At 47.5% G+C, this 17200-nt stretch overlaps 1 protein-coding gene and 1 non-coding gene across 9 annotated transcripts in view; both read right to left on the bottom strand.

The window, feature by feature from the left end:
- The window catches only part of CAMTA1 (calmodulin binding transcription activator 1), an 855981-nt gene that overhangs the window by 428967 nt on the left and 409814 nt on the right, over positions 1–17200 (bottom strand). For all 8 annotated transcript variants that reach the window (XM_045475517.1, XM_045475515.1, XM_045475516.1 and 5 more), the window contains exon 6: positions 2551–2686. In XM_045475517.1, coding sequence (XP_045331473.1) covers positions 2551–2686 — 136 coding nt within the window. The remainder of the gene's footprint in view (positions 1–2550; positions 2687–17200) is intronic.
- Positions 9197–9305, bottom strand: LOC123600125. The gene has a single exon (XR_006713504.1). It is a non-coding gene; the product is annotated as a U6 spliceosomal RNA (small nuclear RNA).

The following is a 17200-nucleotide window of genomic DNA, read 5'->3' as shown; positions in this document are numbered from 1 at the left end:
ACTAAGGCCTCACACCCACCAATTCCGGCAGGCCTGGGCTGCACACGTGTACAAGCAGACCTGTGTGAACATGTCTCCTGAAAGCACTGTGATGCTGAAAAGCTGGACAGAGTCTAAAAAGGCACTGACTAGGGCGTGGCTCGAATGCTCCTGCAGTGGAAAACTATAGAGCAGTTAAAAGGGATGAGGGGTCAGTGTCAGCAGAGACAGAGCTCAGACCACCACGCTAAGTGAAAAGGGGGAGTCCAGATAGACTATGTAAGTAACGCACACAGTCCTACCCAACTTCAAGAGCTTGGCTGATCGCCCACCTCACTAGGAAGCCTCTCTGGTCGTCCCAGTCCATTTGGGATCCTCTGGACACTTGTCCTAAAGGCTCAGGCTTCTGTTCTTCTCAGCCGCCAGTGACTTTCAGGTTTGTCCGCCTCTTTAATTTGACCATGAGACTCTGAGGCAGAAAACATGGCTTCTGTTTTCCCTGTGGACACTACAGGGCCCTGTACAGAGTAGGGCCGCAGTCAGTGCTCAGTGACTGACTCGATGGGACAACTCTGTGAGCTGAGTGGAAGAGGCCACCACACCACGTGCCTGCCTGGAGTGGCTTCACTCTCCAAGAGCCGGAGAGCACACAGCTCATGTTGCTGACCAGGGGTCTCTAAGCCCGTCTCCCACCCCCACTCCCCACCGCCACTGATGCTCGGCAAGTTTCGGAGACCCCTCGCTGTCTGGCCCGTTCCCTGCCCTTGCGTTCCGAGGGTCCCGATCTCCCCCATACAGGTGTCTGCACCCGAGACTGCAAGCGTGAGCCACAAAGAACTCCAAACACAAATATGGTCTACAAATAACCACCAATCATTCTGATTCCATCCAGCGACAATTCTAATTTATAACATGGGAAGAAAATGAGCACTGTGGATTTTTGTTTTGTTTTGTTTTGTTTTGCCCCAGGCTTTTGAGCTGCTGCTGAGGAAGAATTCCACCCCACTGCTACTTACAACCCAAAGTTCCTGATTTACGTTCCTGAAGACGAACTGTGCCAGAGAGCTGCAGGCCCAGGGGCCGTCTGCTGCAGCTCTGGTGTGAGTTCCCACAGACCCTGGTAGTCCTGGAAAGAGTCCTGTGCGGGTCGCAACCACGCTTCTCGCTTTCTGCCCACCCGGCCCAGCCCCCGTGCCCTCGGGCCCCTCGAGGGCTGATCTGCTGGCCCCATCACCAATCGGTCCTAGACCGGGGTCCATAGGAGTGCATTCAGGGCGATCCGCATTTTAATGTCTTGTGAGTTGATTAAGCCACACTGTGCAAACACTGAACACAGGAGAACATAGGAAAAGTGGGATTTCTCATATTGGGGCTTTTCTTTGCTCATCATCATAAAACATTGTTATTGGGTGTTTAAAAAAAACAACCACAAAAACATAAAACAGAAGTTATCTCTCTCTGTGGGGTAATATAATAAAAGCCACTGGATGCTATTTTTAACAGCCATAAAAGCACATGATTAATACAGAAAAAGTCATAATGATAAAGTGTGTCACGGAGAATGTCGGCCTGGAGTGTGAGCCGTTGAACTCAAGAGGGCTTATCGTCCAGGTGATCAATCCTGGCATGCTAGGGGACCCAACACACCAGCGGACTCCAGGATCTCTCTCTTTGACCCGCGCGAATTGCCAGGTGGATCACAAGCCACCTTCTCGGCTCCTGACCCAAGACAGCACCATCCTCGCGGGGAAGATCTTTTACAAGGATCAAGCAATGCAACGAAGTGTGTGCTCGCTAACTAGCAGCCACGAATGTACCACGATTCATACCCTCTCCCTCTACCGCTGTGACACACGGCTTAGGCCTTCCAACAATGAAAGGACCCCAGGAGAAAGTCTCCATGGCCACCCGAGAGTCGGAGCCTGTGGTCTCAGAACAATAGCAAAACCACCACGCTGCACCTTGCCTTCCCCCAGGATCCAAACTGAAGTGTGCACAGATCCCAAGATGTGCCCTGCAGCGCCCACCTCCACCCCAGCCACAAGAACCCCAGCTGTTCATCTTTAACACCTCTGAGCTCTCTGAGGTTGAAATGCCCAGAAGGAAATGGAAGAGGCTGCCAGCAGAGGGCGTAAAGCCAGGCTCTGGTTGGAGATCACCAGATCCCAAGGGACCCACTCAGCAAAGGCAGGTCCAGGCCACCTGGATGGGGAGACACTTCACCAGGCTCCTTCTTCCCTCACACCTGCACACTCTCAATGCACCTGCAGCCTTCTCCGTGATAGATACAACACAGGGTTCTGCAGGAACCTTGCAAATCCCAGTCTATGCACCAAGGACTCCCAAGAAACAGGACTGCTTTAGTTAAATCTGGCTTTACGGAAAACTTGAACGGAGGCTGTTGGGTAAGAAGGAAGAAAAAAAAAACCAAAACAAAACAGCAAACGGGGGCTTGGCAAACAGAAATGCTTTTGACAGAGGTGACTGGCAGCAAATTACTCCAAAGCGATCCCGTGTCATTGCAGCCCAGAAACAACATTTGTGGAACAAGAGAGCCTTTCTGCCCTTTACCTCCACTCCCTGGACCTTGAGTTTCATGTGGTCCTCTCTGGTCGTTTTCCCGTCTTTCCTCTTTTTCCAGCAATACCCATCCTTCCTGTATTTCACCTTCTTCCTGTTGTAGAGGATCATTGAGCCATTCTGTGGTCTGGAAACAACAAATGGTTAAGTTACCAAGAGAACCAAGCAGAGGAAAAATTTATGAAGAAAGATATCGTGGACCAGGAAAAGTCTCTACAGAAAAGCAATATTCCACATTTGCCGGAACATAATTTTTCACCTTTTATTGCAGCTCCCTGGATTAACCATGTTTTATGGCCAGCCAAAATTTGCTTGTGGATTTGGTACCTAATGAATTAAATGTGTCAATGATAGGCTTAAAAAACATCCCCTTAGTAATATCCACCATCTAATCAAGATATACGACGTGGGGGCCTGAGCTCCGTGCTGAAAAGTAGAAAAACAGCAAGAGAAAGCAAAAAGAGCCGGGGGTGTCGTGGCAGACTGCAATATCTTATCTCTTGTAGAAAGATTTTCTACACATCTTTTAATCCATCACCCAGCATTAGGAAATAAATAAGTTTAACGCAGACGCTAGATGACTATGTTAAGAACAGACCAATGGAAGAACTAGTCGCCCAGGCCAAACGTTCTTGATTCATTGCGCGCGTTTAGATCACTGCAAGATTCAGAGGAACATCTATAGTGCTTCTTCTCAAGCCAGCTAAGTACCTGATTCTTTCACATTTGGGCTTCGGCTGTCAGAAGGCTCAGCCCTATCAGGTAAGTTTGTCTATTTGGTCCACGACCACCGTACCTTAGGAAAATCGTTGGCTTCCCGCTCGCTAAACGCTGAGAGGGGATGGCCACTCTTGTGCCATTCCAAAAGAACAAACAGAAAAGAAGCGTGAATTGTCCTAAAAGAAGTCACGCACCAACCGAAGAGAGCAGAGGATGTTCACGCGCACCTCCGCGGCTACAGAGGGCACACACTTGGTTTGGAAACGCCAAGGAGAGAAACAACTAAATTCCTCTGGCAGCATGTGCTGTGGCAAGCCGCTTCCAGAGTGAACCAGCAGCAGGTGTGGGCAGATTCAACCTTCAAGGAAGACTGAGGCTCCCCCCGAAAGCAAAGAGTACGTCACTCGCTCCCCATGGCCATGCTACCCCCGGCTGAGACCTCAGCACAGGAAGGTCACAAATGAGTCTATGTGTCCGGCAGACCAGCACAGGCACATCTCACTCCTAGCCTTGGTGTGAGAGCTCCTTACACATACAAGGCAAAGGAGGTGGTTTCTTCCAATGCAAGGGGGCGTCTGTGTCTTTGCAACAGTGGTTCCTCGTGGCCTGGGGCAGGAGCCTGTATCCCAGTCTTTCCTTCCTCCTCCCCCAACAAGGAGCCATTTCACAGTCAGGCACAGAACACTGGCTAGTGACGTCTTACTACATTGTCTGGGGCAGGGGGTGGGAGTCACGCCAGGGTGACAGAGGCTAACTGTAGTTCCCACCCAGACGGGCTGTGTCATTCAGCAGCGAGCTGACTGAACAGCAATTCCATTGGAAATTATAGACTTTCAACAGCGACTCCCAACACTTCATTGTTTGCCGATCATGGTGCAATTGGTTTATGTCAGTGCTGGTTTCCTCCCTGAATGTGGCCGACTAAAACAATTGGGAAATAGCTTCACAGGCTTGTCACAATGCTGTCACCTGACCGTTTGTCTCGCACTTACGAGTCTGCACTGAAAACCTTACAGTATTCATCCATTTCTAGATAGCAGGGAGGCTGGAATATGGGGCCACCTGGGCCTGCCTCTCTCCACTCCAGCCCTGCTCATGGTACCCAAACCATTGGGAGGGCCCCAAAGTCCAACTACTATGCTCAGGGCCAGTGCCTCGGGAATAAGCGAAGGAACACATCTGATCAAATAGACGGTTCTGCATTTGTCCCGCCCCCTCCACGCAGGAATGAAGACATCCATGGGAGCGTGCAAGGAACCCCATCTGCTGAGGAAGACACAACATTAATCCAGTCCAGCTTCTCGTGAGCCAAGACAGCTACACGCAGAGCTGCTCCACAGCCCCACTCTTTCTAGACATGATCGGCAAACCTCAGCAGAGCGTTCAGGCCAACTGTCCTCAGATCGTGACTGGTACGACCCAAAGAGAGTGAACTTCCCAGACTACTGTCATGTCCACAGTCAGAACCACAACTGTTCCCACCTTAGGAAACCCATCTTCCCCTGGTGACCTGCCCTTTGCATTCTGAGAATGTGAGAATGGCCCTGTCATCCGACACTTTGAGCTGGACATAATCCCGCAGGGAGCCCAAGTGGCCAACTTAAATGGCCTTAATAAATCGGGTTGTCATTTTAACTTGCAATAATGAGCAACCTAATGGTGTTTAATCCAGCACTCTGATTGTATTAGAACTTGCTTCTGCTCTGTGTCATGGGGGTAGGTCCCTCCCTCCATAGTTCTCGGGTCCTAAGAATGGCAAAGAGAAAAACAGACTGCAGGGGGGCCCCACAACGTGAAGAAAATGAGGCTGAGCTGCCAACCCAGAATATAATCAAGAACAAGTCGGAGCTGGTGGGAAGGGGTCCAGGGAAGGAGGGATGGGTGGACTAGGCCCCACAAGAGGGGTCCAGCTGGGGGAGGGCTTTACTACATCTCACGGCAGCATAAAGGCAGCACCCCCCTGAGAAGAGCAGGGAAATGGAAATGGAGCTGAGGACAGACGGCAGTGGCAACAGAGAGTCAGGTAAGAGGGACGGAAGTCCTCCCACTTAACGATCCCACCAAGTCCCAGTCAGTGTCTGGTGTGGGAGGAGCAGGCCACGTGCGTGTCTGCACCTGTGTCTACACCTGTGTCTCTGTCTGTAGGTCTACACCCGTACCTGCGTCTATGTCTGTCTGCATCTCTATCTACATCTGCAACCACATGTGTGTATCGATGTTGACATCGGCACCTACGTCGACATCCGTAGCTACACCTGTATCTGTGCCTTTATCCAGGCTGTTTGCATTCTCACCACAACATGATGAGGTAAGATCATCACTCCCAACAGATGAGAAAACCAAGCCCCTTGTAGCCACAGAGTGTCTGAGCAGGATTCACTCGGACTCAGGGCGACTCCAGTATCTCCCCCAAGTCTACTGGTTTAGCATAGATTGTGGGTGGGGCCAGTCCTGGTTTGCTCCCCTGACTGGGTGATTTAACACCCTGAAAGCACGCCTCACCCAGGGGGTGGGGATTTGGTGGGTGAAGTCCTGGCCCCCTCACTCCACAACTGGGATATCTCTGAGGCAATCCCAGGCCTCCTTACCCCGCACTCAGGATGACTCTGGGTGTTCTATATGATCTTCTAGAGCCTAAGTGCCAGTTGCCCAGATGGAGACCTGCTGGACAAGAGCCCTCTATTTGTTGTGGGATTTTTTTAATTTTTAAAAAATGTATTTATTTATTTTGAGAGAGAGAGTGACCAAGCAGGAGAGGGGCAGAGAGGGGGCAGAGAGAATCCCAAGCAGGCTCATGCTGTCAGCATACAGCCTGATGTGGGGCTCGAACTCATGAACAGTGAGATACTGACCTGATCTGAAACCAAGAGTCTGAAGCTTAACCAACTGAGCCACCCAGACACACCCATGAGCCCTTTATTTGTATTCCTCCCCTTCCTCTCTCACCTTCATGCCCCCTACTGGCGCTTCCCAGGACTGTCTCTCAAATAAGCTGTACCGGAGTCTATCTCAGGGTCCCCTGGGGGAACCCGACTGAAGCTGACCATCTAAGAGATCCTCAGGGAAACAATCCGAGACCTCCAAGGCAGCAGCCAGAGAAATATCAAGAAAAAACCGTGAGCATTAGGGATGCTTCTAGAGGGAGGCTTCTAGCCAAATAACCTTTTTATCTGAGACACGAATGGCTGGCAAAACCAGTAACGCTCATGCAATATGGTGAAAAGATCATGGGATCAATGGAAGAGCTACTGAAAATTATAAAAGTAAACCAGCAGGTATAAAGTTAAGATACATAATCAATAGTTTGTGTGTGTGTGTGCAGTGCGTGAGTGTGTGTGATATACTCACACTCACACACTGCACACACACACACAAATGAGACAGAAGGAATGATGGGTGACTTCTTCATATATATATACTGTATGTCTTACATCATACAGTAAATGCTATCAAGAAAAAAGAAAACTAAACACTTAGGCATAAATTTAATAAGACATTCCCAGAACACAAGGAGAAAAACTATAAAAATCTAAAGGACAAAATAGGTTTCAGTAAATGCAAAAACATAACATGTTCTTGATTAGGAAAAGCAAAAATCATAAAAATGTCAGTCTTCCAAAAATTAATCTATAAACAAAATGTAATGACAACAAGAATCCCATTAGGGTTTTTTTTTCTGGATCTAGAGAATCTTATTACAAAATTTATGAGGAAGGAAAAAACACCAGTGATAGCCAGAAAAACTTTAATAAAGAGAACCAAAGTGTAGAGGCTAGCCCTATAGGTTATTAACACATTCTATAAAACCTCTATATTTAAAGAAGTATGGAATTGACATGTGAATACATAGAAAGACCAAGGGAACAGAAGAGAAAATCCAGAAATATTCCCACTTCCACATGCAAATTAATATACTTTATAATTTTTTTAATGTTTATTTATTATTGAGAGACAGAGAGACACAGAGCATGAGCAGGGGAGGGGCAGAGAGAGAGGGAGACACAGAATCCAAAGCAGGCTCCAGGCTCCAAGCTGTCAGCACAGAGCCCAACGTGGGGCTCGAACACAAAACCGCGAGATCATGACCTGAGTCGAAGTCGGACACTTAACCAACTGAGCCACCAAGGCACCCCGCGAATTAATATGCTCTAAAGGAGACATCACAAATCAGTGGAGGAAGGGGACTGACTTTTTAATAAGTGATACTGGCATATGGAAAAAGATAAAATTGGATCTATTCCCCACACTGTAGAGCAGAATGAATTCCAAATGGACCTGAGATTTAAATGTTGTAAATAAAATCACACACTACTATAGGAGAAAACATAGGTGAATTTCTCTATAACCTGAAGGTGGAGAAAACTTCCTAAGCATGATTAAAAACGCAGCAACAACAGGTGAAAGACAGGTACAACAGAGAACATAAACATAAAACTGGCAGCATGTTCTCCAACGTGGCAGCACCATTTTGCTTTCTGACTAGAAATGAACGAGAGTTCCAACATCACATCCTTTCCAGCATTTGGCATTGTCTCATCTCTTGGATTATGGCCATCCTACTGGGTGTGTGGCAGCGTTTTAATTTGCATCTCCCTAATGATTAATGATATTGAGCATCTTTTCATGTCCTCATTAGCCATTCATATAAGTTCTTTGGTGAAATGTCTATTTGAATCTTTTGCCCATTTTTAATTGAGTTGTGTTCTTCTTTTTGAGTTGTAAGAGCTATTTCGATAAAATCTGGATAGAAGTCTTTTATCAGATAATGGATTTGCAAATGTTTTCTCTTGGCCCATGGCTTTCCTTTTCTTTATGGGTTTCTTTTAAAGAGCAAAAGGTTTTAATTTTGGTAAAGTCCCAATTTATCAATTTTTTTCTTTTATGAATCATGCTTCCAGTATCATATCTAGGATTATTTTTCACCTAACCTGAGGTCACAGAAATCTTTTCTTCTGTTTTCTTCTGAGCTTCACAGTCTTAGCTTTCACATTTAAGTCTACAGTGCATTTTTTTTAACATTTATTTATTTTTTAGACAGAGAGAGACAGAGCATGAATGGGGGAAGGTCAGAGAGAGAGAGGGAGACACAGAATCCGAAACAGGCTCCAGGCTCCGAGCGGTCAGCACAGAGCCCGACGCAGGGCTCGAACTCATGGACCGTGAGATCATGACCTGAGCCGAAGTCGGACGCTTAACCGACTGAGCCACCCAGGCGCCCCTCTACGGTGCATTTTAAGTTAGCTTTTGTGTATGGTGTGAGGTAAGGGCCTAAATTGATTTTTGGCACATGGATATCCAATTGTCCCAGCACTATTTTTGTTTGTTTGTTTGCTTGTTTGTTTTTGTTGTTGCTTTAAAAAAAGGCTATCCTTTTCCCCATTGAAGTATGCTTGCATGTTTGATTAAAATAAATTGACCATAAACATAAGACTTTATTTCTGGACTTCATATTTTTCTCTGTTTTCTGTCTTTATGCCAATACTATACTGTCTTGATTGCTACAGCTCTGTAGTAAATTCTGAAGTCAGGAACTATATGTCTTCCAACCTTGCCCTTATTTTCCAAAACTGTCTTGGCTATTCAAGGTCCTTTGTATTCCTATAAAAACTTCTAAGGTAAGTTTGACAATTTCTGCAATACCAACAACAAGAACAACAATAAAAATGCCTGCTGGGATTTTGATAGAGGTTGCAGTGAGTCTAAAAATATATTTGGAAAGAACTGCCATCTTAACAATATCAAGTCTTCTAATCACTTCCAATCACAGAACATGGAGTGCTTCTCCGTTTATATAAATCTTTAATTTCTCTCAGTAAGACTTCATAGTACAGGTTTCACACTTTATAAATTAAATTATCTAAGTCCTTTATCCTTTTTGATGCTACTGTAAATGGAACTGTTTAATGTTTTTGTTTGTTTAAATATGGAACGCTTCACGAATTTGTGTGTCATCCTTGCATATAGGGGCCATGCTGATCTTCTCTGTATCATTCCAATTTTAGTATATGTGCTGCCAAAGTGAGCACTGGAATTGTTTACTTTAAATTTCATTTTTAGATTGCTCATTTACACATTTCCACTTACATATAGATACACAGTTGATTTTTGTACGCTGATCCTGTATTCTGTGACCTTGATAAATTCGCGTATTAGTTCAAGTAAAATTTTTTTGCAGATTATTTAGGATCTTTTACATTTATAATCAAGTCACCTATGAATAGAGTTTTGCTTCCTCCTTTCCATTCTAGATGCCTTTTCTTTTTCTTCCCTTATTGCACTGGCTAGAACCTCCAGTACAATGTTGAATAGAAATGGTGAGAATAAACAACCCTGTCTTGCTCCTCATCTTAGGAGGAAAACAACCAGTTTCACCATGAAGTATGATATGAGCTGTGTCAAAGATTTTAAATCATATAAAAAGGACACGGGGGGTGGGGGCAGGGGGCCTGGGTGGCTCAGTCAGTTAAGTGTCGGACTCTTGATCTCAGCTCAGGTCTTGATCTCACAGTTGTGAGTTCAAGCCCCCTGTTGGGCTCCACACTAGGTGTGAAGCCTACTTAAAAAAAAAAAAAAAAAGACTTGGGAATCAACTTGAAGAAGCTCCTACTGACCAAAAATGGGCCAATTTAAGCATCAATAAGAATAGCAACTGCTTTGAGTTAAAAAACATTAACTATGTTTAAATCCATGAGTTCATAATGAACCTAAAGCGCACAAATAAAAAACTAATTGATCATTGTTGGAGGAGGCTCCTGACCTAATACATTATTTTGAAAACTGAAGAAGTATAAGGAGGAAGAATCAGGCATTTATCTTACCTTTCCTGTATAAACTGTTCCTTTGAGTTAGCAAATTGCAAAAGAGAGGACTTTCTCTATAAAAGTATTCCCGCCAATAAATGAAGAAGTGAGAGAATTAAAACATCACCATTTTGCAACCCCTAATAATTAATGAATCATCAATTAATGACTGACATCACAAAAGAGAAACAACCAGATAGAATGTGTCCCTGATAGAAGAATACTTTGCTGTAGGGGGAAAAAAAAAGTTTTTTAAAAGGAATTTAAAATTATTCAGACCTCCTGATCTACCACTTTATAAGGTCCACGGAGGACAGAAGAACATGGTAAAGGGAACCATGGGGATGCTGTCAGCAAAATCCAGACTGTGGGAAACCACAGGGCAGATAGATGACCTGGATTCTTCAATGAATTCAGTGAAAAAGAGAGTAAGAGAATGCTAGAGTAGGAATATATAGATTAAAAGAGACAAGAGATGTGTCAACCAGTCACAATCTGTAAAAAACAAAACAAAACAAAAAATACAGCGTTTGTGAAACAACTGGAACAGTGATTGGATGTTTAATGATATCTAGAATTATTAATTTTTAAGTGATAATTGTAGTGCAGGAGTATGTTTTTAAAAAGAGACCTTATATTTTAGAGATATATACTAAAACATTTACTGATGAAATTATATAGTGTCTACAATATGCTTCATGACAATGTGTGTGGTGGGAGGAGGAAATGTGAATGAAACAAGACTGGCCATGTGTTGACTACAGTTGAAAGTGGATGATAAGTATATAGGAGTTTATTACACTAGCTTGTCTATATTTGTAGATGTTTGAAATTTTCCATAATAGAAAGTTAAAAAAAAAAAAAAAAAGATGATCATGGGATTTGAAGTGAGCTCTAGGTTACATCTTAAAGCTTGGCTCAACTCCTTATGAGCTGTGTGACCTTGAACAAATTACTTGATCCCTCTGTTGTAGCAGACATAATGTATGAGAGGTGCCCGGCATGCCACCCACCATGTAATATGTGTTCTTCATGACTAATAACGATAACAAATGTGGCCCCTTTTTGTAGGGGCCTCTGCCAGGGACAATGATGGAGGGATTTAGGGTGTAATGAAATGGCACGTTGTAGGGTGCAGCTGGAAAATTCACCAAGGGGAGAGGCTGTCTGTCTGTAAGCACTGAGGCACACACACTCGTCCGCCACTTTAAGGCAAAATACATTTTTCAAATTAGGTACATTGAAGACAATCAGTAAATGAAGATCAGAGGGGGGATATGTTCTTGAGAGGTTTCGTGTGTGGATATTAAAGAGGAATTTATGGAGCCACAGGGGGCTGCAGCCAACGCTAAGTTAATCCTACAAAAGGAATGGTCTAGATACTCTTTCCAGTGCTTGAGTCTAACTTTAGAAATCAGTGTCCCCTAAACAGCTCAGGTCCATGGCCCTTCCTCCTAGAACCCTCCCTTCCCCTATCACTAACAGATCACTTCCAGGACCTTGACAGCCACCTGAAATTCCATGCAGACAACTGAGAACCAGCCCGCTACCCCAGCATCCATGGGCTTCCTCAGGTCTCTCGTCAGCCCCTTTCTGGCCTGGCCTAGTGGCAGCTGACTTTGTGCTGTCAGCTCTGTTCTGGCTGACTGTCCACTGTCTCACTGAAGTCATACAATATGTCCCTGTGGCTTCCCTTGGAGAAGAGAATGGATGATGTCCTCATTCCCAGTAAGACTCCATAAGCAGTGTCTGGATGGCTTCTAAACAGTGAACATCTCCAGAGAGTCCCTTTTTGCAGCTAGAACCCAAACCTGGGTAGGTTCCCCCTTTCTCCTCCCCTTCTATTCATTGCCCTTGGTCCCAACCCTCACACCAGGAGGCACAGAGAAGGGCCCAGGTGGAGGGAAATGCAATTCCTGGAGTTCCAATGGCCTCCAAACCTGACCCCAAATGTGAAACGGGCTCCTGTGACAAGGCACAACATGTAGTGTCCTAGAGCAGGAATGCTGTTCCCGAGGCCAGTGTGGAATCTCCATTCCAGTGGGCAGTTAAGAAGAGAGAAACACCACTCTTCACTGCCACTTACACACGCGTACCCACAACTTTCCTTCTGATCTTTCCAACACAGAATGACCTGATTGAAATGCACCATTAGAAGTGTGTGGCCTAGGGTCCTCTGGGTGGCTCAGTCAGTTGAGTATCCAACGTCGGCTCGGGTCATGATCCCACGGTTCATGGGTTCGAGCCCCACGTTGGGCTCTGTGCTGACAGCTCAGAGCCTGGAGCCTGTTTCGGATTCTGTGTCTCCCTCTCTCTCTGTCCCTTCCCCACTCGCGCTCTGTCTCCCTCTGTCTCAAAAATAAATAAACGTTTTAAAAAATTATTAAAAAAAAAAAAAAAAGAAGTGCATGGCCTAGTTCAAAATGCCCAGAATAAGCATGACAACAACTGCTATGACAAGAGTGGCCACCTCTCTGGCATTTTCGAATGTCAGATGCAGGCAAAGCCCTTCCCTCCCACTTCTCATTTTAATCCCACAACAACTATAGTAGGTGAATACTGTTGTCGTCATCTTACAAATGAGAAGTACACAGAGAAGGGAATTAACTTTCCCAAGGTCACACAGCTGGTAAGGACAGAACCAGTGAACCACCCCACTGTCCCCCCTTCCTGGCATTTTGCTACAAATCCCTGGCACGTGCCCCAGTGTACCCTCTCTCCTTCTCTAGGAGCAACCCAGGGCACTTTCAGAGCCCATGTTTCCTCTCACAGCAGAACATTTCATATAAAGGGAGGATCATTTGAGCCTGATTTAAAATGTTCCTTTAGCCCTTCCTTTTGTTGCAAGGAGAGGAAAGGAATCTGGAAAAGGAATGTCTCCCCTGCTTATCTCCCTTGCACACAGACCCAGCGAGAGTGGTAATTGATGGCTGGAGCACAGCAAGGTTGATAGGATGCCAAACGGAACCCCAAGAAGCCACGGCGACAGCCCAAATCTCACGGACAGGAGCTGCTTTATTAACTTTCAATCTGGTGTTTTCTTCTGACTTGTTTATAGGGTCTGCACGATTTGGGGGACAAGGAGCAGGAAAGCTGGTGGGGAGCACTCCGTGTCCTCCCCTCCTCCATACCCCCCCACCAAGCCTGGCCACTGCAAGCCATTTATGGAATGATAGGGAAGAAAGGGCTGTCAGGCCCGGCCCAGGCTGCTATCTGCCAGATATGAAAACCAATTGCTTTTCATAATAAATTCCAGCTGGAGCCATAGAAATAATAGGGACCGGGAGAAGGTAACACCAATTTGCTTTATTTGATTAGCTCCTTCTTGGGCGGTCCAACCCCAGCTTCTTTTCATTAAAATAAGGGCAAATTGAAAAATCGTAAAAGAGGCTTTCTTATCAAGAAACAAACGATTGGGTAGATTCGTGTGCCCAGAAGCCCCCGTCCGCCACGGGGCGTCAGTGCCAGCACCTGCTGGTGCTGTTCTACAGGAGCAGACCCCCAGGGCCTCCGTTTGAGGGTGCTTCTCCGGAATAAAGGCGGAAACAGCACCAGCACTGCCCAGCAGTGAGTACTGGGTGCCACCTGTCTCCGGCAGGCCCCCCTAAACCCGAGGACGGGCCAGGCCAGGGCAACCTCGGGGGATGGGCACCGGACTGTCATGTCCACAGGCCAGGACGCCTCTGTGGGGGTCTGAAAGCAGGGTGAGGGACAGCTCAGGCTGCCAGAACTCGGAGGCAGAAGCCAATTCACTAAATGCAGCCTCCTAACCATAGGTTTGTTCGTATCAGCTGAGGCTGGCGGTCACCGAGAAGATACAGCCCATATGACCAGGAATCACTACCCAGAAAGTCTGCAGGGACTCATTAATGGCTCCCTTCCTAGAGCTCCCAGGGCACTCGGCTTGAAATTCCATTATGACATTCAGTGATTTATTCAATTAATATTTATTGAGCAGCTATTACGGGCCAAGCATTGGTGCAAGGCGCCGTAGGTGCTATTGTGAACAGAAGCGTCCAAAGCCCTGCCTGTGTAAGGCCTGGTGTCCAGTCGGGGAGGTAGAAGGAGGCACTTGGGGGCTTCAGAAGACCACGCTCCGGTGGGGGGGGACAGGAGGCAACATGGGAGCATGTCCTGTAACAGCTGGCTGTGATGTGGGACGGGCCAGCCCGGAGACCTCTCTCCCAGACGTGGCATCTGAACAGAAGCGTAGGCGAAGGCCGGGGCTCAGCCAGGAAGGCTCCCGGGAAAGCGACAGCAGCAAGGTCAGTGGCCCAAGAAGCATACTGGCAGGCAGAGAGTAGGTGGGGGTGCAGGCAGGGGGTGAGGCCCAAGAGCCTGGCAGGCCTGGGTCTAGGGAGCATGGATTTTGCTCTAAGTGGGAATGAAAGACACAAATGAAGCACATAGTAGGACGGCATCAATGGCAACGAAGAAGTGAGGAGCCTGGATGGTCACACAAGCGTGGCACGAGGCATGAGACAACATAAAGTAACTCCATCAACGCAGCCGCAGCAAACAGCGAAGAAACAGCACAGGGCCCACATAGGGAGGCTTCGTCTAGGTTGGGGCAGTTGGCGGGGAGGTGCCCCAAACCCCAGCCCCCACCCCCTCGGAGAATTCTGAACTTCACCTTCGCGGGGACGGGAAGCGACGAAAGGGTTCTGAGCAGAGAAGCAGGGTGGTCACTTGGCCTTGGTGTGCCAGGCTCACCCGGACCGCCTCTACCTTCTCCACATGCCACAGCGACATGTAAAGCGTGAACGCTCTGTAAATGCTCCCTCAAACGAGTGAGTTAATCAAGGAACTCAGTGGCTAGAACAAAGGAAGTCTTCTCCTTTGTCTTGAAAACACACAGAAAGCACCACTTACATTTCAAGTGTTGGGTCAATGACGAAGCAGAAGATAAAGGGAAGACAGAACATACGGAGTCACCTTTCTTTGGGTTCAACACTGCTGGAAAGAAAGAGAACCTTCCATCCCTGCTACCTGGTGCAGCCCAGGTTACGGGAGCCTGAGCCCAGTGAAGCAAAAAGACTATCGCTCAAATGCCACCGGCATCTGGGTCATGTTTGACCCCACTGACATCTCATTTGGCTAAAATCCGTGCCCCTAAATAGAGCCTGGCACTTCTACAGACCCTCACTTGTCACATTCCAACACCGATATTTTATTAATAATCCAATGTAAATCTGAGAGAAAATTAATGTGTCACCTCCTAGCAGGAAGGACTAAACATCTCAATGTGACGGTCTGTTAGAGTTGTCATTTATCATTAGCATGCAATTCAAGGCAAGCGTCCCACATTCTGGTGGGAGCGTTCGAGACAATGAATCTCTGGGAATTAGCTTCTGGTCCAATTATTCCTGTTTTTCCCCCCACCTACCTAGGAGATAAATTCTGTCTCGGTGGGAGGAAAAAAAAAAGAAGAAAAGCAGGAGGAGGGAGTTTGCTCTTCTCCTTCCTGGGTGAAATCAATTTTTCTCAAGGAGACAAGGCAATATTCATTTTGTGAGAAGGGAATAAGGCTGTACGCTAAAGGCCAATAAATGGAGCCGTTCTGATGAAAACTTCCTCAAATCAAATGTAGGGGAACCTCTTAATGGGCTTTGTTCTTCTTTTCCATAATCCATAACGATTAAGAGAAAGATGGGCAGACAGAAGATCCGCCAAGGGGGAGCTGTGTAAACACCAGGCAGGGCCACCTTCCAGGGACATCCAAAGAGGTCACTGTAAACGCTGGTCTCTCCTGCTCTCCACACGCTTCCTGGGGCTCCCTCCTGCCAGGCACTGCCGTCAGCTCTCAGGATCCACTGGCAGGCATGTCCTGGTCCTCAGGGAGCTTACAGTCTAGCAAGGGAATCCACCAATAAACAAACTAATAACAGACAAGTGTTCTACAGAAAAGAACCCAAGATAGAAAGGCTGTGCATTAAAATAGAATTGTTTTGTCTAGTAACTTTTTTTTTTTTTAATCTTTGGTGGAAAACATAAAAATGCTCTCTAGAGTAAATCATGTTTCTGGCTCCAAAGCAAACAGAATGGCCGGGGGTGAAGGCTGGTTTCTCCCGCCAGTGGGAGCCGGGCAGGAATAACCGGGGAGCCCAGGGCCAGCCCTGCCCAGGCTAACCGCACTGTCCAGCACGAGTGTGACCAGGGACCGGGGTCCCAGGTGCCCTGGCTCAGACGCCACAAATGGAACTGAGGAGACCATCCCTACAGGTGCCGGTCAACGTTGGCCAGCAGGCGGGGGCCAAGGGAAACAGCACTGAGACCCAGAGGCCTTCAACGGGCCCTGCTCTGTCTGCGGGGCCAACCACCACGGGGGAGTTGTCTCCTCACAGTGCCGGCCCGAACACACCTTCTGCCAGCACCCTGTGTGTCACCCTCTGTGACCCCTGGCAGGCTGAGCTGCTCCTGCTCCCGGAGCCTCTGTGAGGGCAGGGGTCCTGCTGGTCTGTTCGAGCTACAGAAGCAGCGCCTTTCACCCACACAACCCTGTCGGGTAGCTGCCATTAGCTTCCCATTTTGCAGAGGAAGAGACCACATCTGAGAGGTGACAAAAGCCTCCAGGTCACAGAGCTGCCAGCTGGAGACCCTAGCCGGCCCCTGGTCTGTCAGATTCGGAGGGGAGCCACCACTGCCTCCCCGACCCATCTCATCATTCAGCAGTCACACCGCTGACCCTGACCGAAAACTGCACACTGCCCTCGCGTCAGCTGAATGCGTGATGACCGCCGGGGGCCCATGAGGCCTGAGACCCTCCCCACCCAGCCGGCTGGCCCCCTGTCTTCCTCTCTCCTGCCTGCCCTCCCTCTCCAGACCCAGCCCAGACAGCTTTTGCTACCTCCCGACTTCAAACCCACCCTCACAGGGTGGAGATGTGGCCTGCTCAGATCCCCCAGAGGGCCTGAGCTGAGGCTGCCTGACCCGCCCAGAGGGGCCACCCTTGGAGGCTCTCACTCGACAGCAGACTCTAGGGCACCCTGAGTTGGGAGCCCCTCCCTGCCACATGACCAAATCTGCCTCTTCATTTTGAGTGCAGGTGCCTAGGGACACAGGGCTGGCTCCTATTCGGCCTGCCGCATGACAGGCGCTAAAAGGTCCCTCCTGTGCTGTTG

This window comes from Leopardus geoffroyi, chromosome C1 (genome assembly GCF_018350155.1).
Source record: "Leopardus geoffroyi isolate Oge1 chromosome C1, O.geoffroyi_Oge1_pat1.0, whole genome shotgun sequence".
In the NCBI taxonomy this organism is placed as follows: Eukaryota; Metazoa; Chordata; class Mammalia; order Carnivora; family Felidae; genus Leopardus; species Leopardus geoffroyi.
This window is presented reverse-complemented; position numbering and strand designations above follow the sequence as displayed.